The sequence below is a fragment of the Ceratotherium simum genome, chromosome 1, assembly GCF_057802395.1.
Source record: "Ceratotherium simum simum isolate JZ-2026a chromosome 1, ASM5780239v1, whole genome shotgun sequence".
Lineage (NCBI taxonomy): Eukaryota > Metazoa > Chordata > Mammalia > Perissodactyla > Rhinocerotidae > Ceratotherium > Ceratotherium simum.
In genome coordinates this window covers 72,148,862-72,173,953 of record NC_141900.1, presented here as the reverse complement: position 1 = coordinate 72,173,953, position 25,092 = coordinate 72,148,862, and the positions used below count along the sequence as shown (strand labels likewise).

At 38.3% G+C, this 25,092-nt stretch overlaps 2 protein-coding genes across 4 annotated transcripts; both read left to right on the top strand.

Moving 5' to 3' along the window:
• Nucleotides 1–2,380: 2,380 nt before the first annotated feature.
• Nucleotides 2,381–4,262, top strand: SMIM30 (small integral membrane protein 30). The gene is made up of 3 exons (XM_087429785.1): nucleotides 2,381–2,404; nucleotides 2,779–2,872; nucleotides 3,333–4,262. The coding sequence occupies exon 3, from the start codon at nucleotides 3,378–3,380 to the stop codon at nucleotides 3,555–3,557; it is 180 nt and encodes a 59-aa protein (XP_087285911.1). The 5' UTR covers nucleotides 2,381–2,404; nucleotides 2,779–2,872; nucleotides 3,333–3,377; the 3' UTR covers nucleotides 3,558–4,262.
• A 13,108-nt stretch (nucleotides 4,263–17,370) lies between these two features.
• On the top strand, nucleotides 17,371–22,892 carry GPR85 (G protein-coupled receptor 85). 3 transcript variants are annotated; one of them, XM_014785564.2, is made up of 4 exons: nucleotides 17,371–17,843; nucleotides 18,277–18,897; nucleotides 19,063–19,177; nucleotides 20,273–22,892. In XM_014785564.2, exon 4 carries the CDS (start codon nucleotides 20,443–20,445, stop codon nucleotides 21,553–21,555), a length of 1,113 nt encoding a protein of 370 aa, XP_014641050.1. In that variant the 5' UTR covers nucleotides 17,371–17,843; nucleotides 18,277–18,897; nucleotides 19,063–19,177; nucleotides 20,273–20,442; the 3' UTR covers nucleotides 21,556–22,892. The 3 variants fall into 3 exon arrangements, with proteins under 3 accessions (XP_014641050.1, XP_004418860.1, XP_014641037.1); XM_004418803.3 differs by having other exon boundaries at nucleotides 19,060–19,177; XM_014785551.2 differs by having other exon boundaries at nucleotides 19,036–19,177.
• Nucleotides 22,893–25,092: the final 2,200 nt, after the last annotated feature.

Sequence of the window (25,092 nt, the reverse complement as noted above, 5' to 3'; positions counted from 1 at the left end):
GGTCTTCTACTAACCTCATTCATTCATTCACAAAATACCTCCTAATTATCTATCATGCTGGATACTGTTCTAGTAGTTGGGAACTCAGTAGTGAATAAGACAAGAACATTTCCTGCCCCTCATGGAATTTTCACTTTAGTGTAGTTGTTTACCTACTGCACATATAAACAAATACATACATAATATAATTTTAGTTAGTGATAGGCACTATGAGGAAACAATAAGGCAGGAAAGTGGATAGTGAGTAATGGGAGAGCTATCTTTTGTGAGGTGCGCAGCCAAGGAGGTGATATTTGAGCAGATCCCTGAATGATGCTGAGAAAACAGCCATTAAAAAGTCTGTGGGAAAATTATTACCAGCAGAGAGAACAGCCAGGGCAAATTCAATAGGGAACAACAAAATTGGCATGTTTAAGAAACAACAAAAAGGTGAGTGTGATTGAAATGGAATGAGCACGGGTGAGTGGGGGGTTGACATCAGAAAGGCAGGCAGAGGCCAGAATGTGTAGGGCTTTGAGGCTCTTCAAAAAGAGCTTGGATTTCTGCTTAATGTGATGGAACTGGAGAGTTTTAAACAAAGGAATAAATGATCTGATTTTTTTTTTAATCACTAAAGTAGTAAGAAGAAAAAAATGAGAACTAGGATACCATGCCACTTGGAATCTAGGACTGTAGATAAAGCACACAGCAGCATATATAGCAATACCTTTGTTAAATTGCCTGATTGGGGTGGGCCCTGGTTAGGGAAAGTTAACCAATTTTATTTGAAAATTACTTGGGCCCAAAACATCCCTGCACAAAATTCTGACATTCTTTTTCCAGATGGGCCAGGTCACTAACTGATCTCTTAATATATTAATCTAAAGAAAAAGCATTTACCATCCACAGACTCTTCAAACTTAAAACCAAACCATTATCTTCAACGTTGACACACCTAGAAACAAGTCTATAATAACACTAACTTCAGAGTAGTCTCTGCTGACTTGAGCTAACTGAAATAAACATTTAGGGAAAATTAAATCCCCAAAATATTCACACCAGAATACTAGGGAATATTTGGAAACCATAAAAAATACTTCCTATTTCAAATACAATTGATTAGAAAGTACAAAACTAAAAGTAGCTCAAAGCAAATGAGGCAAAGAAAGATAATAATCAAGTTTAGAGAAGCAATACTGATGTTATCGTGTCAGACACACTGGTTTGGTTTCTTTGGCACTTCTTTGTCTCTCATGAAATCTTTGGCATATTTATTTATGATTATTAGCCAAATAATTATTATTAGCCAACATTATTGAGTACCTGCTGGGTGTGGGTTAGGAGTTAGAAATATACAGCTTTGCTGTCAATTTAGAGAGATTAGCAATGCGTAAGAAAAAAGATAACCAACAATACAAGATTGCGTGCTAATTATGGACATTGAACAGAATGAACCTGCTGTATCTGAGAGACTGAGATTTTCAGACATGGCAGGTGACTTCATCCCTAACCCACAACATTAATAACTTACAATCTGAGGCTGCCAAATAAATTGTCTAGCCAGTAAATGAAAGCTCAAAAGGCTGGGTGACCAGAAAGGTTCAGTAAGGACTTCACAGATATTAGACTTCAAGAGAGCCTTTCAGAAAGCGTTGACTTACATATGCAAATAGTTCATTCTTACAACTTAAAAGTAATAATTTTACATCTTTTCATAAATATTTGGGGACGTTTAGGGTGGGTGTCATAAAAACATGATTGAGAAGAAATCACTCAAGTGTACCATAGTACTCTTGAACTAATAAGGAACCTCACAACTCCAGAACCTGAATCATAGAGATCTTATAGTGCTTAAACCATTTTTCCTAAACTTTGTCTGGTTTTCCCTACAAATGGTTTTAACATTTTCCAAAATGTCTTATTAAACGTGTTTTACTCCCATTGGTTACAAAGAATTAACAAATGTCACAAGGCACTTTTGGAAGATGGTGACGGGATTCCCAGCTTCAGAAATGTTGGAAGCCGTTGGTTTAAAAGCGAAACAGCTGGCTCTGCTGGGGTGATCTCTTCCTGCTATGTCTTCATTTCAGTCAAAGAAAACGACACAACTACTTGTGGGTCTTGAACCTAGGACTGGGTAAAAAACATTCGCTGTCATTTCTTGAGCTTATTTTTAAGTGAGCTTTTGCACAAGCACACTAGACCACTTCACCACCACAACATCGGGCCCTGTGGGAAAGCCCTGTGAGAAAGCCCTGTGAGCTCGCGTCTCTCCGTCTCCAGTAGAGCGTGACCGTCATCCCGCACCCAGTCACCGAGGAGCGCGCCGGTGCATCCTGGGAGTCGTCGGCAGCGGGGATTGTGGGAAGTGTAGTTTGGAGCCTCCGCCCTCCTCGCCATTCCTGTAATGGCTGCTTCGTGGAAGGTAGGGTAGGAGCTCGTCTCCAAAGGATACTTAGATTGCCCCAATGTATTTGTAAAACGGGAGGCAAATTTGCACCTTGCCAGGCCAAAGCAGGGATTCTTTTTAAAATCTTAACATCAAGTCCTGGAACGAATTTGTCTCTTGGTTCGATTTATTTTTAGCTTTTCCTGTGTGAGCGAACTGACCAACTTTTAAGTCTAGTTGTCCTGCTTGAACAAACTGTTTTCTCTGGTTATTTCCCATTCCTGTCCCTTCTGTAGAGCCTCCCCGCTCTGCACGGACTCTAGCTGCCTCCTTAAAATAATAATAATAGTAATAATAACAGTAATGATGATGATGAGTAATTTTTAAATCCTACCCTCCTCTGAGAATAGGCGGTGTCACGTGGAACCTCTTAGCCTCAGCATCCGGAGCTCCAGGAAGGGAGTATTTCAAGTCAGATAGAATTAGACATACATCGTTTCTTTGGTAAGTCTTACTAATTCCCCACAACTGTACAGAGTTATATGTTATGTTACTTTTGCCAGATTGGTCTGCATTTCCTGGATGGGAGACCCCCTAAGAAAATGTGATTTTTACTCAGTAGGATATTTTAAGTTTCCAAGTTAAGTGTCTTGTTGTGCATTTTCTGTTTGTTCTTAGTTCTGTTCTACCGGTCAGTTTGTTTGGATGATTCGTAGGGTGTTGGTATTACTATAGGGTAGAAAAATCGCTGGAGTCAGGGAATTATCATGAGAAGGGGAAAGTTAGCCTCAAATGACCATCGTTCTTTCACTTCCCTCAGTTTTTTCCATCATAAAATGAGGAGATGGGTTTGAAATTTAAATTTAAAGGTTGTATGGACTGTTACTTGTCATGTATTTATATTGTCTTTTGAAAAGGTAGGAATTTTTAATGGTTCCTTTTTGTTTCCATGTTTAATTTCTAGAGACCTTCAGCCCTCAAGATCCGGCCACCTCGAGATCCTAACATCATGACCTCAGTTTCAACGCAAGTGTTCTTAGTCCTCATTTCACTGCTTTTGGTGCTGCCTCTGGTTGAAGCAGTAGAAACTGGAGATGCAGTTGCTCTCTTGATAGGTGTGGTTCTCAGTGTTACAGGCATTTGTGCTTGTTTGGGGGTGTATGCACGAAAGAGAAATGGACAGATGTGACTTTGAAGAGCCTCCTGAATCAAACCTTGCCCTGAAAAGCTTTGTGCTATTGAGGTTAAAAACGGAGCTTTGGTGTCTGGAAGTTCCCAAGAAACAGTAAATAGGGTAGTTTCACATTCTTAGTTAACTGTTTCCCTGTAAATGGGAACAAATGGATATATGTTAGATGGAAAAAAATGTTTTTTTCCCCACAACAAGTAATGCCCCGAAAAATGCAGTCTATAATTTGTATTTGCTACCTAGAAAGAGGATCAAAGAAGTAAGATGGCTGAAGTTTGCATAAGTAATATTTCATAGTTTCAGAATTCTCAGAGCACAGGAAATAGGAAGAAGGAATTTCTCGCCCAGAATCCTAGGAAATCGCCACTGTTTAGTTGTGATCCCTGCCTTCTGCATCGTTTTGGAGTCTTTTCTCCATAGTTTTATTAGATTTTTGTTTTGTTATCTTCCAAGTTAATACTGTACTTAGATATCAACTACAGTCAAAAATTAAAACTTTTATTTCTTTGGGGGGGGTTAGAAAAATGTATTCAATGTATCTAACATTGAAATGGAGAAAAGATTTAATGTAAAAAAAATACTTTATATTGACATTGAAATGGAGAAGCCATTTAATGTTAAAAAAAAAACAAAAACTTTATATTAACTGACTAACATCCCCATGGTGAGAAGTACTATATTAAATATAAACCCATTATGTTGTAAGTTAATGTGTGATGTCCATTTTTGTTTATTTCAAGCCATTTTATCTTTGTGTAGACTGTTTTATCTTTGTGTAGTTGTAGAAGCTAAGTGGAGAAGGGCAGAATGCCTTACCTTAACTGATCACACTAGCTTGTAGAGACACAATCAGTGAAAAATGAGAAATGGGCAGCTTCAAGATAGGAGAGGCCCCTGGTAGAAAATCCACAAATATAGAAGGAAAATGTAATGGCCTGTACTGATTTATACAGCAGCCAGATGAGACATACCCTCTCTGACCTTGCTACTTCAAATGCCCTCAAACCAGCAGTACCACCTGGGAACTTGTTAGAAATGCAGGATCTCAGGCCCTATCCAGACCAGTTGGATCAGAATCTGCATTTGTTTCAAGAGCCCAGTGTCATTTGTATGCACATTCAAGTTTAAGAAGACTACTGGAACTTGTTTGAGCCCAAGAATCACCTGGAGCACTTGATAAAACTTGCACATTCCCAGGTGTCTGTCCTGGTTGTGTTGTAATTGTAGGTTGGGGCCTGGAATTCTGTGTTTAACAAGGGCCCCCAGTGATTTGGTTCTATAGATGCAGCCAGCATAGAATAGTCTTGAGTAAGTCAAACTACTTTAGGGTCTTATTGGAAGCAGATAGTCAAGTTTTTTTCCTAAAAATAATGCATTATCCGATCTCTAGCTCTTCGGATGACATTGGGAGCCTTAATTTTGGTCAGCAAACAGGCAGGAGCAACCTAAAATCCTGTTTACAGTGCGTTTCCCCAGATGTGAGCTGCCCTGGCTTGCATGAGCCATTTGGCGGAGGGTACAGGGAGTGAGGGACAGCCACGCTATCAAGACGTTAGAGAAACTGAATGCATCTGATTTTGTCATCGCTGTTTTGTTTTTTAACCAGAGAAAGCACTGACACGTTTTGTTCGGATAAATTGACAGACATTGTGTGAGTAGTAGAACGTGATTTTACATGCCTTTTTTTTTTTTTCTGAAAGATGGAAAAATGCAGAAAAAGGACAAAAGGACAAACATGATAGTTTGCCCTATGTCCTATAAACCAGCCCACTGGTAGGGATGTAGAGAGGCTGCTGCTGCTTCCTTGTATGTCTGAACTTTTCCGTTGGCATTGGGAGACATCAAACCTAAAGTACATTTTAAATCACAGTGCATTAGTCATGTAGTCACCTCCAGGTACTATTTTTAAAATGTTCAAAATAAGACTACCGGCAAACGTTCTTTAATGAACGTGTATTTTCAGAAGTGCCTAGAAGGAATTAGAAAGCTACCATTTTCCTTTTTTCCCCTTAAGAGTAGAGATTCTCTATCATGAGGTGGCATTCAGGAATTTTGATGGATATGATAGGGAATACCTTCTCTATTTTTAGCCTCTTTTCTCATCTCTAGGTTGGATTATATGGTTTTGCCTGAAAAGAACAGAACCTTTATTGTGGCTCTTAACCTTTTGGGGGCCATCAGCTCCTTGGAGAATCTGATGAAAACTATGGTCCTTTCCCTAGAAAAATGCACATACATGCTGGCATTTTTAGATTAATTTTGGGGAGTTCACAGAGCTGAAGCCCATCCAGAAATCCCAACTTAGAAATTTCTACTGTTGTATTTCCTTTTTTTTTTTTTTTTTGAGGTTCTTTCCAATTCTGGAATTCTTTGATTTGCTCTGAGGGATAACACCTGCTATGGGGCAGTTATAGGAAGAATGGGAGTGACAAATGTCCCTCGGGTGCCCAGCATAACTTGTAGATATCTACTTGCTCTGCATGTTAGCTGGGTTGAGTCCACTTAAAAAGGCAGAAGACTAATAGTTGAAATCAACAAGATGTGCTGGTAACCAGCCTACTCCTCTAATGCCAAAAATCTGCATTTCATGGATGGTTTCTCCCTGGTTGCTTTTAAGATTTTTTTCTCCATCCTTAGTTTTCAGAAGATTAACTATGATGTGTCTTGGCATGAATATCTTTTGGTTGATGCTGTCTGGGGTTTGCTCAGTGTCTTAAACCTATAGGTTTATATCTTTTCCCAAATTTAGGTAATTTTCAGCCATTATTTTTTCAAATACTCTTTCAGACCATCCCCTTTCTCCTTTCCTCCTGGGACTCCAGTGACCCGAGTGTTAGATCTTTTGTGACAGTCCTACTTGTCCCTTGAGGCCGGCCCTCTAATAGTAATAATCTTAAAAACAGAAAATTTGTCTTTTTAGGTTTGCATTATTCTTGAACACCCAAGAAAAACACTTAACATAACAGGCGCTCAATAAACATTGGTAGGCTGACTGAAGGACTCTGGCCATAGAAAAACCCCAAATGGTTTAAATGACAAATAAAGGATTTCATAAGAAAAAATATAATCTACTTTGGTAGTCTGATAAAAACCATGTAGAATCAAAACAAAATTCAAATTAGTAGCATTACCATAAAACTATAAAATCAAAGAAAGAGCACTTCATGATTTGGACTAAGATGGCTGTTGCCTACATGTTCATGTTTTATTTTTCTATATATTCCTGGCACAAAATCGTTGCTCTAGTGGTTTTTAAAGTGAATGGCAGCACTCCCATTATGAAGACGAGGTTCCCCTCCCACCTTGGGCCTGATAAGGGAGCCTACACCTCAGTGTACTCAAATGAGGGGACTCAAAAGATAAAAGAACGCAAGAAGAAAGAGAGGGAGGGAGGAAGGACGTTATTCTATTTAATGGAATCCATTGTCGTTTTAAAGATCTTTTACTAACAATGAAAAATTGTATGGATAAAATGAATTTTCACTTATGCTTTTATTTGCAATAAAAGCAAGAAAAAATAATACACACTTGGTCCAATTAGGAAGCTGTTGAAACGGCTTTAGAAAGAGAGGCTAGAGGTTTTGTCAAGAGACTCACGGGAAGGGCTGAGAATGGTCGGATTGTTTTCCTCCTTTGCTGTCTTCTAACTGGTTTCTCTTGCATTTCTGATACCTCAGTTTTAATTCTTCAAGTCTCAGACCTTGACCTTTTCTCTTCACACTCTCTCTCAGAGAATTCTTCTGTCTCCATACTACTTCCCTCAGAGTATGGCCCCAGGGCTTCCATTATGAACAGGCAACTACCATATGACTGGCCCTGACTCCCTGAGTTCCAGTTCAAGACCAACTAGTGCTTATAAATGATGCCATGCGAATGCCTGCCTGTTACCTCATGTTGCTAAAATTAAACTCATCTTCCTGTCAAAACTGAATGCCTTGTCTGATTTCTGTGTGTATGTGTGTGTCCATCAGTCTCCCAGCCAGCCAAGCTTGAACTTGTTCTACTTCCTTACCTTGGCAATAATTCTGACCTACCTTGGTTCTTTCCCTTTACAGTTCTTTCCACTGACTGTTCTGTCACTCTAGTACTCATGCCTGGGCCATTTTCCATAAACTCAAATCTTTCAGAACTGTAAGTCTCCAGCTATCATCAGCCTGGCAAGGAGAAAAAAGTGGGGAGTGGGGGTAGATGTACTAAATCAGTGTTTTTCAACTGTGTGAATCAGACCCCGAGGCTCCGCAGAGCTGCCTTGGCAGCTGCCAAAGCAAATCAAAGACCAACAGAGTGTGGCTCTAGGCCCCAGGCTTCACTCATAATAGTTTCACCATTATTTGTTTTATATGTGAGTTCCAAGTATGATTTCATCTGGAAAAAAAAAAAAAAAAAACTTGTACCATTTTATTAAGAAAAACAAATTCAAAAACCATCATGAGGTGACTTTTTAAGATCCCTCTTAATTCAAAGTTCAAATCCTATGGAATCTAGTAACATAATTATTAAGATAGTATTAAAGAAATTCCTAGTTTAGGCTTCTATTTATTGTATGCATCTTTAGATCAATTCTCGCTCTGGCAACTTGAAAAGTTTGAATGAATTTAGGCTAAAATACGGGAATTATTCTGATTTCCCAACAGTCAATAGGAGGAAAGTGTAATCAGCCTATAAGAGTTCACAGCCTCTGTGATGAAGTGGGGGAACGTCTCTAAGACAACACACTTTCCGAAGTCCGTAGTATCCCAGCCTTCCTCCCAAACTGAAGCACATTAGGACAATATGCTCTCCACTGCCCATCTATATTTAAACAGAGAGAATCTATGAAAAGAGGGAGATTCCAAGCTCCTATGTTCCACAGAGATTTGAACTTTTTTGATTGTTTCTTTCTGTTTCACGCAACTTTGCAACAGTATAAACAAATAACATTTAATATGTATTCCACTGGAGAGTGAAACCAGCTGGTTTGGCATTCAAAATTCTGGAGATGGAATGCAGTACAATGCGTTCTGGTTATTTAGGTCTAGAGGGGACAGGCTGCTGAGAGAAGCCACACAGGAGGAGTGCCTTAGAGCCATACCTCACACAGTAGGGTAGCAGAGACCACCCTGGCCTCAAGTCTTAGCAGTTAACTTTTCTCTTCAAGTCTGGTCACCAACTTAACGTTTACATACCTGATTAACTGTGTGAGTATGGAAATTCACTTCTCCAGGCCTTATTATTCTTATCTTTACATTAAGACTTGAGGCCTGATGGCTCAGAGCTGGTTTGAGCATTGGAAATATGGCTAGTTTGAATTAAGATGTGCTCTAAGTGCTGTAAAATACATACTAGATGTTGAAGATTTAGTGAGAAAAAATACATAAAATATCTCTTTAATACTTTTGTGTTGACCTAATATTTTGGATATATTGGTTTAAATAAAATGTATTATTAAAATTAGTTTTACTAATTTCTTTTTACTTTTTTATTTTGGCTACTAGAAAACTTAAAATTACATATGTGTCTCACATTAAGTTTCTATGGACAGCACTGGTTTAGACTCTAGAGGCACTGTGGTATACTGAAAGTGCATATGATTTAGTGTCAGAAAAACCTAAATCAAGTTTCTAGTTTTACCACTTCTGAAGTAAGTCACTTAGCACAAACCCCAACTTTTCCATTGACCTTGAACAAGTTATATAATTATCTCTCTGTGCCTCAAATTTCCTCATCAGTAAAACGAATCATGGAACCTACCTTATAAGGTTTTATGAAAATCAGATGTTAATAAATGCAGAGAACAACACCTGTCACATTATAAACACTATATAACAATTATTCATATCTCTAAATTTGATTTTTATCATATCAAAAGGAAAATGATACTTCATAGGATGAAGTTAGAATCCAATGAAATAAAGTATTTAAAATTAATTTATAAATCATAAAAATGAGGCAAATATTAGCAACTGTTCAGTTCTAAAAGTCAATAAACCTATTAAACTCTGATGGTCATTACAAAGTTTAAGACTTCCAGGGTAGATAGGAGTTCAGCTCTCGTATTCCTTCACCCTAGAGTATCAGTAGGTTGGTCTACTGTGCGTATCTTTTTCTCCTATTACAAACTATGTTCAAAATGACCTTTTAGTAAAAAAGTCAAAAAGCTCAGGATTGATGCCATCCTTAATCTCAAATTTGTATATAGACACATAGCCTGGGCATTTAACTTGCTCTCTCAATAATTCTGATACTGCATAGTTTTTAGGTTGACTTTGGGCTTTCTACAACATATTGTACTTCAGAAGTATTTGGACATATTGTGAGAAAAAGGTTTCAGCCATAATATATGATACAGCTCCTCAGGGGAAGGAAAAGATTATTCTTTAATTTATTTTCAAAGTACCATACATTCTTGGAGATTCATTAGAAGAAATAGATGTAAAAGAAAAAGCGTTTAATTCTTAGTTATGATGATTGTTTTAATGGAAACATTCATTTATGTATTCCATTAATAATTACTGAATGCCTATTATGTGCCAAGCATTATCTTAGGCACCAACAACGCAAAAATAATCAACATAGACAGAAATTTTGCCCTCGTGGAGCCAGGCAGCATCAAAATTATTGAGAGAGCAAGTTCAACACCAAGCACATGTGTCTACACCCAAGTTAGAAAGTGATGTTGGCATGCATCAGTCCTCAGCTTCTTTGGCTTTTTACTAAAACATCATTTTGAACATAGTCTGTGAGTAGGATCAAAAATTCACTCCATCTCTTCACCAAATGTCAATTTATGTATGATCTTCTATGTAGTAAGACTCCTCATGAAACCCCAGCAAGAATCTCACCTATTCAATGCCAAATGGCACAAAAAAGAAACCACTTATAGAATGGATTACAAGTAGGCTAAATACAAAAGTGCTGTCTCTGCATGATTCCTAGTCTTTCAACAAAGTGCTAAGGATTTGTGTGTTTAATACCCATTAGAATTTACGGGAATTAACAGTGCGTGAATGGGGAAAAAAAAAAAAAGATCCTTGGCTGGGAAGTGAAATCTTGAAGAGCCCTAAGATATAAGTGTGCATTTTACATATGCTTTTGATAAGGGGAGCAGATTAAGCAATGTGCTGACGTGGTTTAACAGAGGCTGGTTGAAAAGGCTGCATGGTGCAGTGGAAAACACTCCCTGGGCTAAGAGGCTATAGACCAACTGGGTTTTAGGCCCTGACTTCCACACTTCTAAACTTTTTGGGTACAGATGGCCAATGTATGTGAAAGTGTTTTACATAATACTAAGCAGTAAATAAACCTGGACCTGCATGCAGGACCTACCTGAACTAGTGAATACCTAATTGATAGAGAACTTTAAAATTTTATGTGATGGAGTTGTTGTTTCTAATTAACTGACCAGATCTACTATGAAAGAAATGCAAGAGACCCGTGGTTCCCTTGGAAGAAACCTATTAGTAAAGACCCGGAGCTTCAAAAGAACTGTGGTTGTCAAGAGATTTAATACAAGTAGAACAATATGACGCGGTCTTGGAGCTGCACATCACAACCCATGGTGACTGGAGGAGACACCACACTAACTAAAACTGCCAGAAATTTCCACATTAAAAATTCTCACAGGAGGACAAATCCTTTACCTGGAAGCCTAACACCAATCTGTAGCCCTCCAGCTCACCTAGACAACTGCTTGCCCAAACAACTAGCAACTAGTGTTAAAAATGTTAGAGGGGCCGGCCCGGTGGCTCAGGGGTTAAGTTTGGCGTGCCTCGCCTCGGCAGCCAAGGGTTCGTGGGCCTGGATCCTGGGCGCAGACCTACACCACTCGTCAAGCATGCTGTGGCGGCGTCCCACATACAAAATAGAGGAAGATGGGCACAGATGTTAGCTCAGAACCACTCTTCCTCAGCAAAAAGAGGAAGACTGGCAACAGGTGTTAGCTCAGGGCAAATCTTCCTTACCAAAAAAATAAGTTAAAATAAATAAAATAAATAATAAAAAATGTTAGAATCATAGCTCTTATTCTATAGCTTTAATTGGGATTGAGTGATATGAAATCCCTGGTCAAAAAAATATTTCAAATATTGGAACTCTTAGCATAGGACTATTTCCACTTTCACCTCTTAAGCCTATTTACCTGCCCCTTCTGTGCAGACATTCAAAGAGATGATGGGTAACAGCTAGAAGTATAGATAACAGAGTTAGATGTAAGGCATTTGGTATTTTGAATCTCTATAAACAAGACACATTTTTCATAATGCATGCATGCAACTGGATTCCTTATACCCCATAGAAATGATTAATGACCCATTAACAATAGCCATGGCAGAAAACAATTGCTATAAATCACATACCAACTGCCAATACAGGATGCCATGATTCCAGATCAGATAAAGGAGAAAGGCAATCTTAACCAAGTTCTATGTGGTGAAATTGCATACACCCTGCCCCAGTCATTAGCACCTTCTAAGAGTAAGCTACCATCCTGTTTTAAGTTGTCAGAAGCATTGTTCTGTGCTTTCCTTGTTCCAGAGATTGCAAACTCTGTCATCAGCTCTGGCCTTTGTTCAAGCGGAGGGGGCTGAAAAAGTGATTCGGCTGGTAGCGTTTTAATTGTATTCAATTAGCAAGATGAATCAGCACTATTTTATATAAGAATCTCTTATATTCAGCTCTAATTTACACCTGGTAAAGAAGGGAAAGGAATGTGTTCTAAAAAGAAAAGATAATCCTGACCTTTACCTAAGAGTAATAGTATACTTGTGAAGCCTTTCTCCAAGTAGCTAAATGACCAGTTTCTGTTTCAACCCCTTTCCTCTCTGTCCTATAGACAATTATGAATAATCCCTAGGAAAATTAGAGCAAAGTATTCATCATTTAAAATTTTCTTTTTATATTATCAAGCATTTTACTTCTGTATTGATAAATCAGTGTAATTTTGTTTTCAGGCTACACCACCGTTTTGGCTATTAAAAATTAATGATCATAAGTCCAAAGCCAGGTAAAAAGCTGCAGATATTTTGTCATGCATTTGAGCACTAGGTTAGGAGCTCAGAATATAAAATATCTGCTCTTGGCTCATAATCTGCATGAGAGACATTATGTTATTAGAAAATGGTTTGAAATTATTGAGTACGAAGGCAAATAAGAATCATGTAAATGCTAATGTAATAAGGCTAAGAAGCAAACAAAATCCCCCCCCAATCCAGAGGAAATCCTTGGCCAAAAAAACTTTCTGCCCATAATACAAATAATTATCCCAACCTTATTAAATTAAGAAAAACATAGAGTTCAGTTGGAGCCTGTGTCACTGTTTTTTTCCCCTTATTTTTCTTTTATATCCTCTTCACAGTGCCTAGCACAGCACCCTTTATATATAAGTTCATAATTGACCAGTCAACAAACATGTGGGAAGTGCCTCTATAAGCCAGGTTCTGTCTGGGCACCAGGGAAGGACAGAGCAAAACAAGACAGTGCACTCACAGGGTTCGTGTTCCAGTGGAGACTATGACCAACATTTGCTGAATGAATGAAACCATGTTGCCCCAGGACTTATTCTTAAATCTTTTTTAATGTAAAATTAGGCAGGTAATAATCACACTTTTATTTTAACCAAATGTTAACCAAATTAAAGTAGTAACCACATTTATGAAGTATGAGGACTTTTTTTTTCTTTGTTGAGTATTACTCTGTAAAGAGAAAATTATGAAGTTTAAAAAATTAGGAGAAATGAAAGTGAAGGTCTAATCAGAAAATCAGAAGGCAGGACTGGACAGTCAATATGGGAAGCTCTGATATTAGAGTCTAAGATAACATGCTTTACTTTCAGTCATGTTTTAATTATGCCCATTTATGAAAAAGCTAAACACCACAAAAGCTTAAATAACCATAATCAACTCATATTATCATATAACTGGTGCTTTTAATAATGGCCTTACTACACTATAAGATTGAGGTAACCTCTGAATAATCAAAGAAAAAAATGCCTTACACCTTTTGAGTTTCTAAAATTATATTGCATTTTCATTCTGTGATTTACAATCCATGTAAGCTATGTATGACTCTTCATTAACCTGAATATAAATGAAACTTCCCACCTCTTAATTATTTTACCAAGACATGCTTTGCCTCCTCACCTCCTCCCAACACATATGCACACACACACACCCCCCACACTCACTCTCACACCACAACCACATGGGTCACTTTTCTCTTTTTCATGGTTGAAACTAATTTCATTCTAAAAAAGAAAAAAAAGGCAAAAAGGAATGAGATAACTTAGCATATTTTAATAGATCAAGGGCTTTTGACCAAAGCTCTAAAGTTTTGGCAGACATTAGTAGGGAAACTTGCGTTTGCTCTCTTCATTCACAGGATCACAGTGAAATAATGTGTAATAGAAGAAGAGTTTTAAAGACTTCCAGAAGAAGAAGGCATGCTGTATTTATTTAAGTAACTATCACTTTGTTCATAAAACATCAAGGGAATTCATTAAAACCTTTATCGCTAAGACAGTGCTGCCATAAACAGCAAGTAGTTTCTCAGCCTGACCTTATAAGCCTTTAAACCTGTGTCCCTCACTTCTTAATCCCTTGTAGTCTGACTTGCTCTTCTGAAACTGCTCTCTCAAAGGTTGCTAATAGTTTCCTCACCACCAGGTCAAATGGTATCTTCTCATCCCTTATGCTTTTAAACCTCCTAGATACAACTTACACCGATGACCACTGTCTTCTTGAAATTCTCACCTCCCTCAGGGTCTATGACACGGGTGCTGCACCTTCCTTTCCGTTTGTTCTGTCTCTGGTCCTTCCTTGTTCCTTCTTGTTTCTTAAGTGCAGCATTCTCTTAGTTTTTCAGTTTGTTCAAAGGGAGGGGAATGGGCACATTTGCTTATTTATTTAACCTCAACCTTCTTCTCTCTCAACAATCTCTCCCTTGGCACTGTCACCCAACAGTTACCCTACCTCCACCATCACCTCTAGGTACTTCCTGAATTTGGTCTCTTCACTTCCAACGGCATGTAAGACATCAACATTGGAATGTTCCAACAGCATTTCACATTCAATATGTCTAATATTAACTCATTCTCTTCATACCAAATCAGCTCCCTCTTTTTAACTTTTGTTACTCCTGGTTAATGGTGGCTCCTACCTCCCAGTTAACCAAGCTCCAAACCTTAGAGTCAATTCTTACTCCTCAATCTCCTTTGCTTCTCTTATCTAATCACTTGACAAAGAATATAGCTTCTACCTCCTCCTACAATCAGATCTATCCTTTTGTTTCTGTTCATTCTACCCCGCCCCTGCTTCTACCAGCCCAGGCTTTCCCTACATTGATGTAACTGCCTGTACACTGGTCCTATCTCTTCATTTTTCATTTCTTGCAAGATCTAGCACAGTGATTCCTACAGAGTAGGACCTCAACAAACGTTTGTTAAATGAATTAAATAAAGGAACAAATCTTAAAGTTTTCAGAGAGAGGAAAATTCTCAACATAAAAGTCAGAGAAAGGAAATCGCTAAGTTTTTAAAAGCTTGGATCTTAAATTGAGAAGGAAGGTCTTTTAGAGATCCTACCTTTAAAATTAAAAATGCATTATATTAACACTTTGGAACCTGTTTTGTGATAGTAGAGAGAAAAATCTGACAAATGAACCTTTGAGCATTTTGGAAAGGAACATGCCAGATTCTTAATCTTTTTAAAACTCGTTAAAATTCCGAAGAAATCGCACTGTTTGAAGTAGTCACAATTATGGTTATTTCAAACTCCTGAGGCACAATTTTTAAAATCCGGTGGAAGTTCTTTAGGTCTAGTGTATTCTTTCACCATTCTGTTCCTCAAGCAGATGGAGTACAAAGCCCTAGAAACTTCCAGTTACTTACATATCACTGTGAAAAAGGGCACTTTTTTCCACAGTCTGGGAAGAGAAACCCATTATCAAAATACAAATGCACTCCCTTTCTGTTGGTCACTCATTCTAGATTAGTGAATTTTTTTAATAATCTATTAGAAAATGTTTCTATACAGAAGTCCCTGATGGGAGCCTTTCTTACCAAGATATCTTCCAGAAAATTTATAAAAGTCTCTTTTTCACACATAGCTTTAGATTTGGTAAGAGTTGAGAATATCAAAGATACATGTTTTCAAAGTTTTAATGACAAGCTTTAAGCAGGAGAGAGAGCACCTGGAATGATTTAAAATTTTTTCCTGGGCCAACCCCAGTGGCCTAGTGGTTTAAGTTCGGCATGCTCCTCTTTGGCAGCCCAGGCCTGCTTCCCAGGCACGGACCTACATCACTCATCTGTCAGTGGCCATGATGTGGTGGCAGCTCATATACAAAAAGGGGAAGATTGGCAGCAGATGTTAGCTCAGAGAGAATCTTCCTCAGCAAAAAAAAAAAAATAAAAATCTTTCCTTAGAACATGTTATCCTTGCCTATCATACTCGGCATTTGCCAAGGATTGTTCACTTCTTGACACATTTTCACATAAACAATGCATGGAACAAAAAAGTGAGCTGTGCAACACTTGGCAAAAATCTGAACTGTTTGATTAATTTTGAAAAGAAGATAATTACTGTTTTAAATAAAATTGTATGTATTTATTACAAGAACCTAATTAAGCAAATTACATCAGTGTCTTAATCCACTGATCAATATAGTAAATGTAATGTGCCAAGAGCTTAAAAACCTTTAGAATTCTTCAAACCTTTAGAATCCTTCAAACCCAGGGTATATACTATTTTGTTGTTGTTTACTTTGTCCCTTTATTCTTAACCTGACAACTTTGTCCCTTTATTCTTAACCTGACAATCAGTTTTTCTAGGTTTGGTGATATAAAGAATCAAAAAGAAATTAGATAAGATCAAATAAGGTTACAATCTGAACAATTTGAAGCAATAACTTCACATTTGAGAACTTGTAGATGATATGAAGCTTTTGTCAGCTATTAAATATATTTTTAAAAATCCCTGTTGACTGAAGATGCAGACTTCAATGTTTTCTCCAGTAGAGTTAATGAACTAAATGGAAAATATGTCATTAATTTCTTGAGCCCCCTTGTGAGGCAAGAAAATGACATTCTCATCTAACAGCTGGAAAAACTGAAGAACTAGTGGGTGTAACCGCACTCAGTGGCAAAGGAAAATAATAGCTCTGATATACTCTGAGATGTGGATATGAAAGAATATTGCATACACACATGTCCCCTCTCTTATTTTTAAGGAATCAATACCTGCTTCCTAAGATCCAAGGGTTTAACTATATTTAAGGATAGAGTAAATTTTGGCAGAGTAAATTATTGCCTCATGGCCTGGCAGTGCAGTCACCCTTTTAATTTACTTCCAAATGGTTTTCCCTAATCCATACAGCCTAAGATCTTGCCAATCATGAATCTTCAGCGAACTTATTCAAGTCACTTATTCTATAGATTTTTTTACTGCAAAAATTCGAGAAATGATAACTCTCTGCAAAGTACATTGAGACACTAATCAGGAAGTAAAAAGGAACAAACTGAATTTGATTTGTAGTTCCACAAAAACGAATTTGACATTTCACTTAACAAGTTGCAAACCATCAAATAGTTCTGAGCACTTCCGAATTTATTTGTTTTGCAAAAAAGTGAAATGTTTCACTTGAATGGAAATGCTCTCAAGTTACTTCCAGTACTGCCATAGGATTGATTTTTCTAGATTAAGGGAATGCCCAAGTTAGGTGCCTTTTATGAACAAATCTTTATCTACTTTTTAACGGGTTCAGGATATCCAAAAACAAGTCAGGGAAATGTAACATCATTTCAGTATTAGCAACATAAGGCTTTGTGTAATGACTGTGACATCATGACAGTGAAGTATTCATTTTTAAGCTTTAAACAGAGAAAGCTTTACCTCCGTATGTCCAATAGAAATACAATATGTAAATTAACCCATATTATCTGTATGCTGATTGGCTTGAGTTCCCCCTAATGTCACAGTCTCACCACCCAGGAATGAGGTATTTTACTGCTGTCTGGAGATCAAATTATTACTGTAGAGAAGATCTTTATTTTTTTTCTCTTTCATTAACAGATTATTATAAAGCAATAAGCATACAGGAAGAGAAGCAGACGTTTTACGTTGGGAATTAATGAAAGCACGTGTGCTCGTTTTTTTGGAGGTGGAGAGTTGTTGTCTAAAATATTATCCTACCCCCACAAACAAAACTCTTCGGAAATGGTAAAATAAGGAGATGCATGCTTCCAGAGGCATCCCTAAGCACCCAGGTGTCAGGCTATGTGGTGTCTTGTGATATCATCGGACCTTTTGGACAGGTGTAAGTTTCATGAATTCGTTATATTCCTAGTATTTTTCTTCCGTAATACAAAGGTGGGGGGGAAGGAAACACACACAACTGCTTTGACATTACCAATCTATTGGTCAGCAGTACTTGCAAGAAGGAAAAGAAAGGCTGTTGCTCGGTGGGGTGGAATAGTCATTTAACATTTTTGTAAGCTTGACTCTGTAGTCATATTCGTTAAGGTAGAATGGACGTAAAGCGTTTTGCAGTTGTCACCCAAACTTAGCTTCCCCCACTTAACGCCTATTGCGTGCATTGGGGAATAGAAGATGACTGACAAAGACAGGGCTGCCCTAACCTGCTTTCGCTTCTTCTCCATTGACAAGGTTTTTCTTGACTGAGTTTTTTTATATATTTAATTTCTTTTCTTCCGTTTTTTCTTTTTCTCTATTATTTTTTTTTCCCCCAGCTAACCTGTAAATGCAAAGGTCAGCTGGGGAAATCATTAAAGAAGAAATCTAAAAGAAGCTCCCAATGCTTTGGACCACCCTAAATGAGAAACGAAGAAAATGTTCGGGGCAGGCGAGGGTTCCGGAAAGTTGAGGAAGGGGCGGGCGCCCCCGGCACCGTGGCTTCTCCGGGCGCTGCCCTAAGGGAAGAGGGTGGGCCTGAGGTCCTGAACGAGCTTTTGCAAGCCCCCATTTCAAATGCCGGGAGGGAAAAGTTCAGAAGCAGCCACAAGGGGACAAAAGCCTAATTTTGCCAGTTCAACAGGACAGGACGTTCAATAAACCCAGCCAACTCTGGAAACGGGTCGGGGCTCCTGTTGGCTCCCAGCTGAAGCAGCCCCTGCCGCCGCCCTCGCCACCGCCGCCGCCGCCGCCACCACCACGGCCCCTGCGTTACTGGGGGAGACGGTGCCTCTGCGACAGGGGAGGACGCGGCTGGAGCTCAAGGAGGCTCCAGCGCGCAGGCGCCGCCGAGCCCTGCCTGGATGCTCAGTCAAGGCACTAAGGCAAAAAAAAAAAAAAAAATCAGCAATTTATAGAAAGAAGAAGCTATAGTCTGTCGGGATATCCAACACCAACAGGTAGGAGGATATACTCTCGGTTAAGTTTGGGGGTAGGGGGGCGCACAGTGTTGATGAAACTGCAGGTTCACCGGGAAAGAGCCCTCCCTGAGGTTTTTTGTTTTTTTTGTTTTTTTACAATAAACTGCATAATGGAAGTACACTCAGACAATGCATCTTCAGTAGGGCTTATTGAGAGCTCCATTTCTGGAAAGCGTTGCAAGACTGAGGAATATCAGACTGCGAATCACCGGGAACAGTTTCCTTGCAGCACAGAAGCAATCTCTCTCCCCATCTTCGCGTATGTAATGCATGTCTCTCTCTCCCCCTCCCCCTCCTCCACCCCCCATTATAAATCCAGGGGTGGCGGATTTCAGGTTTCGTAATGTTGCATGATGCGATCGGTATTTACCCGGGGATGTACCGGTGGGGAAATTAAAATCATCGAACGCAGTTTTGCCTGGGCTTCCATCAGCATATTCCGGGCAAGTGAGAAGTGCCCAAGGAAACACGCTGCGTGGGAATAACAGAGGAAGATGATTTCCCTGGTTTGGCTCCCAGGCACCTAGGAGACAATGTGCATTTTGTTTTAAAACGAAGCCCCTTGCAATTTGCAGCAAAGATTATCAGTGTAAATGGGAAAGGCTTATTTGCCCAAGAAATACAGGTTCATGTTGAAATCATTGGAATCCAGGCAGCCAAGGTTTACAAATGGAAGTGCATTATTCCTCTGGGTGTGTTTCCTTGGCCAATATTTACATTAATCATTTTTAACAATCATATGGACTTAGAAAAGATTTGCCAAAAATGGGAGGTGGAGTGGAGAGGGAAAGACAAAAGATTAAATCACATCAAATCCTAGGAGAAGTTCCTATTAATTTTGAGGTCTATTGTTGAAATTATGCTTTAAGATGAATCAACAAATACTCTTCTTATAATATGCAGCATGCACAGTGGCACTTGAGTTAAAAGACATATATTTTGCAAGGGTTCTTTGGCTCCATATCAGCAGAGAAGCTGCCTGTAAAACACTGACAGATACTAACAGATCTCAAACAAATATAGTCTCCTCTCTGTTTCCTATTAGCAATCTTGTAGATTCCATTGCAACACCAGTGATTAATTCCTGGACTGGCATATTTTATGATTGTGGAACATTTTATTCCTTCTGTCCAAATGTATATTCTCCAAAATAAGGACATTTTTAAATTCATCTAGCTCAGAAAATTAAAAAAGCCAATTCTCTGAAATCTCAAGCAAAAATATTTACTAAAGCAAATAATATTATTCAAAATTAAAACTTTATTTGCTTACCAAAAATGAACAGCTTTATGTTAGTACTGCCTGACATCATTGCTTGTTAACTTAAGAACTGATAGCTCTTTTTTTTTTTCAGATATTCTGATGGCAAATCAAATGGAAGAAAAGAGGAAGCATGACTGCAGATCGGATCAGTTCTCTTTGTGGATTACATTTCCAGTAAAATGTATGGATCTATCTTTTCCTTGTTCTTATATCTAGATCATGAGACTTGACTGAGGCTGTATCTTTATCCTCCATCCATCTATGGCGAACTATAGCCATGCAGCCGACAACATTTTGCAAAATCTCTCTCCTCTAACAGCCTTTCTGAAACTGACTTCCTTGGGTTTCATAATAGGAGTCAGCGTGGTGGGCAACCTTCTGATCTCCATTTTGCTAGTGAAAGATAAGACTTTGCATAGAGCACCTTACTACTTCCTGTTGGATCTTTGCTGTTCAGATATCCTCAGATCTGCAATTTGTTTCCCATTTGTATTCAACTCTGTCAAAAATGGCTCTACCTGGACTTATGGGACTCTGACTTGCAAAGTGATTGCCTTTCTGGGGGTTTTGTCCTGTTTCCACACTGCTTTCATGCTCTTCTGCATCAGTGTCACCAGATACTTAGCTATCGCCCATCACCGCTTCTATACAAAGAGGCTGACCTTTTGGACGTGTCTGGCTGTGATCTGCATGGTGTGGACTCTGTCTGTGGCCATGGCGTTCCCCCCAGTTTTAGATGTGGGCACTTACTCATTCATTAGGGAGGAAGATCAATGCACCTTCCAACACCGCTCCTTCAGGGCTAATGATTCCTTAGGATTTATGCTGCTCCTTGCTCTCATCCTCCTAGCCACACAGCTTGTCTACCTCAAGCTGATATTTTTTGTCCACGACAGAAGGAAAATGAAGCCAGTCCAGTTTGTAGCAGCAGTCAGCCAGAACTGGACTTTTCATGGCCCCGGAGCCAGTGGCCAGGCAGCTGCCAATTGGCTAGCAGGATTTGGAAGGGGTCCCACACCACCCACCTTGCTGGGCATCAGGCAAAATGCAAACACCACGGGCAGAAGAAGGCTATTGGTCTTAGATGAGTTCAAAATGGAGAAAAGAATCAGCAGAATGTTCTATATCATGACTTTTCTCTTCCTAACCTTGTGGGGCCCCTACCTGGTGGCCTGTTATTGGAGAGTTTTTGCAAGAGGGCCTGTGGTACCAGGGGGATTTCTAACAGCCGCTGTCTGGATGAGTTTTGCCCAAGCAGGAATCAATCCTTTTGTCTGCATTTTCTCCAACAGGGAGCTGAGGCGCTGTTTCAGCACAACCCTTCTTTACTGCAGAAAATCCAGGTTACCAAGGGAACCTTACTGTGTTATATGAAGGAGCATCTGTAAATCTTTAGCCTTGTGAAACACTAACCTTCTCTGCTAAGCAATTGTGGCCTGTAGCCATATCTTGAGAAGAAAATCAAGAATGGGATCAGAGGTTATAAGGATTTGGGCAACATTCTGCAGTCTTTGCAATAGTTCACCTATAATCCTATTTTAAATCTCAGAGTGATCCTGCTGACTGCCGGCGAAGGTTTGTAATTAAGAAAGGACTGAACCACTGCCCTAAGTTTCTTTATGTGGTTGAAAACTAGATAATGAAAGTAGCAGGTGCTAAGTATCAGTGCTAAATGCTGTGTATATCACTACTTATGAAAAAACATCAAAAAAAAACAATTAGCATTGGACATCTTAATAAATTAAGTTGACATGAGGTAAATGTGTTGATAAAAACTAATTTTAGAAGTTTGAAGACTTTAAAACATTTCATACGATTATTATTTTGCAAAGACTAAAATATTTGGGGACTTAAAGTACTGTAATCCACTAAAGACGTGCCATGAATTATTGGATTATCACACTTTTAAAAAATCGCCTTGTAAGTTTTGGGGAGCATTCCAAAGCAGTATATTGGTTCCAATTAGAGTTTACTTTTTTTTTTAATTAATACATTACTATTTCTAAATACCACTTTCCTTACCTACTAGTGAAATTGCTAGCATTGAACTGTATTATGTGATTTTTGTTGATTTGGTATAAAGTTTTTCCAATTCATTTATATTTTATGAATGCTAGATATTGGTCTAGGAGGCAACATTAATGGTACCAACTGCTCACAATTGAGCAGTTCTAATAATGCAGAATAAACACATGTTGCCTTAAAGGGTTATCTAGTATCTTTCATCTTATTTAGCATTGGAGAATATAGTCAAGGGAAATCGAATCGGTAACTGGTCATGGTCATGCATCTGGAAGTGCATGGACGATCATTTAATACTTTTTCCTTTCTCCTCACATGGTTTGAAAATTAAGGTGCACATCACTGGGATAATGAGATTTTCTTCTGAGGTGTGCTACCCATTCTAGTGTGTTCTAAGAAGGAGGCAGTTGATGTATGTTTATATTTTAAATCAGCTGTCAAGGGGAGACCACAGCCTTAGTATGACATCCTGCACAATTTGTGAAGCATTTATTCTACCGAAGGCACAGTCTTTGTTTATACATTCTGCACATTTAGTGTATTGGTCGTTTAAATTATTTCAGTTTTAACTTGTGAAAGCTTATAATATTATTTCTGGTATTTTAGAAATACATTAGAGTCTGTGAGTCTCATTCTTTAAGATACGGATGTGTGAATTTCAATATAAAGTTGCATTTGCCAAAATTTACCCGTGTAGCCTGTTACTTTTTTTTGGAATAAATTTTACATTTTTGGCACTTGTTTATTTTTTGACCTGGGAGGCAAGCACAAACTAGGAAAACTAGCTTTATTATGGTTTTGTTTTTTGACTGTAGCTACTATATTGTAGAACTGGAAATGCATGAATGACAGGGAGCATAAAGCTGATAAACTGACAAATAATACTATCTACAAGAGCATTATTTGGCAGCTTATCATAATTATCCTTCTATTTATCCTTACAAGCCAGTAATATTTAGAGAAGTATACTTGCTTAGTTGGTTGTTTCAGAATTTTAATATGAATATCACATTTTAATTTTGAGCATAGTAGAAATTTTGGGTTCTAAATATATAACTTGCAAAAAGAATGGTTTACAAGAACATGACAAAACCAGAAAAGTTGTGATTGTTTTTGCTTGTTTTCCATTGTTTTTGTTTGTTTGTGTTTTATTTATTTATTTATTTATTTTTTGGTACTTGAAAAATAAGATTAGGAATCTAAGGGAACAGAATTCTTCATTGCTACAGTACTTCTGTAAAGAGAATATCAATATAAATATAAATAAGGAAAAATAAATCACTGAAATGTCTCAATGATATATGCAACTATTCCGTTTTGCTCATATAAGGACAGTTCAAGCCGTGATTTAGTGAGCACTCTGTTTGACCTCATTTTTACTTTATACCAAAGTTGATTTGGATCTGAGACAAAGTTTAATGTACAACAGTGAGTTGAATCCAGCAATAAAGACCCCTTGGTGGTACCAAAATCATTATCCAAAATACAATAAAGGAAATGTTATCAAAAGATATTCTGATAACATTATGTTTCCAACTCAAAAAAATTTACAGTAGAGACATAATTATGATGATTATATTTATAGAGAACTTCGCTTAGAGGTTTAAATGTCACCAGCAATTAGTAGAAAATTCAGCAACGATCTTGAGGCCAGAGAGACCAGGTTTTGTCCACACTAGCCTCCACTACATAGACAAGAAAACTGGGGCATGGATTAAGAGTAGGGGATTGAGGAGTCAAGAGCAGCAGCCAAGTGAGATTGCCTGACTCCACCTAGCTATTTGGAATAATAGATTCCAACAGCTCTGGGAAGTGATCAGCCCCAATGATCAGTGAATAATGCTGAACTGTAGTGACTTTTGTTTAAGCCTACTCTTGACTAACTTGGCATTTCAGGTCAAGGGGCAAGAAGTGAGTGAGATACATCCCCGGTTAATCAATGCCATTTGTAAGTCAATGAGTAGTGGTAGCAATCATATAAAATAAAAGTCTGCTTCAGTGTCTTAATCACCAAATCACATTATCTCTTTTGGCACCCATTCCAATATTCAATATTTAAAAACAATTGGTAACTAATTCAACTTGAAAATGTTACTAATCTTCAACCCATAAAAATACATTCCCACTGGGGAGTTCAACTTCCCTGTAAGAAAGACCCATTATCAATAATAATGTGTCCCTCTTGGACTAATTACATCTGAGCTGAACAGTCTTTAAATTGTTTTCCTTAATAGTGGTGATGTGTTTGCATAGATGTGTCTATACTATCTGATCTGGTTCCTTTTGTGTACAGTGGATTTATTTGTGAGATGCCTGGCTGGAGCCAGGCTCTCAGTCTGTGACTGTGGAATCCTATGCAGATATTAACTGAGGCAGAAAGAGGTGAGTAGCTTGCTCAGCTTCCCACAGAGGCCTCATTTAAATTAACCATTGTGATTAGATTAAACCTTATTTATAGGACAATCTATTGACTGGATTATCTTTTTCGAATGTTAGCTGGTTGTGTTTTAACACCAGTATTTTTCATAAAGGTTAACTGATTTGTATTGTTAACACATGGATATAGCCGCTTATCCATTTGCCTCTGCTTCCATGAATGCTACCTGAATTGCTTATTTATTTATTCATTCACTCAACAAATATGTGTTGGGCACTGGGCTTGGTGCTGGGAGCACAGCAGAAAACAAGGCAGAACGGTCTCTCTTGGAGATTTCTTAGTCTAGTGGGAAAGACAATTAAATATATAGTAGCAACGAGTTATGAGTGTTATGATAATAAACATTTCTAAGATGGACTTGGTATTAATGGCCACAAATGGACTGTTCTCCATTTTCGTTTCAGTGCCTTATCTCCTATCTTTTCCCAGTAATCCTTGGGATCTTTTATATA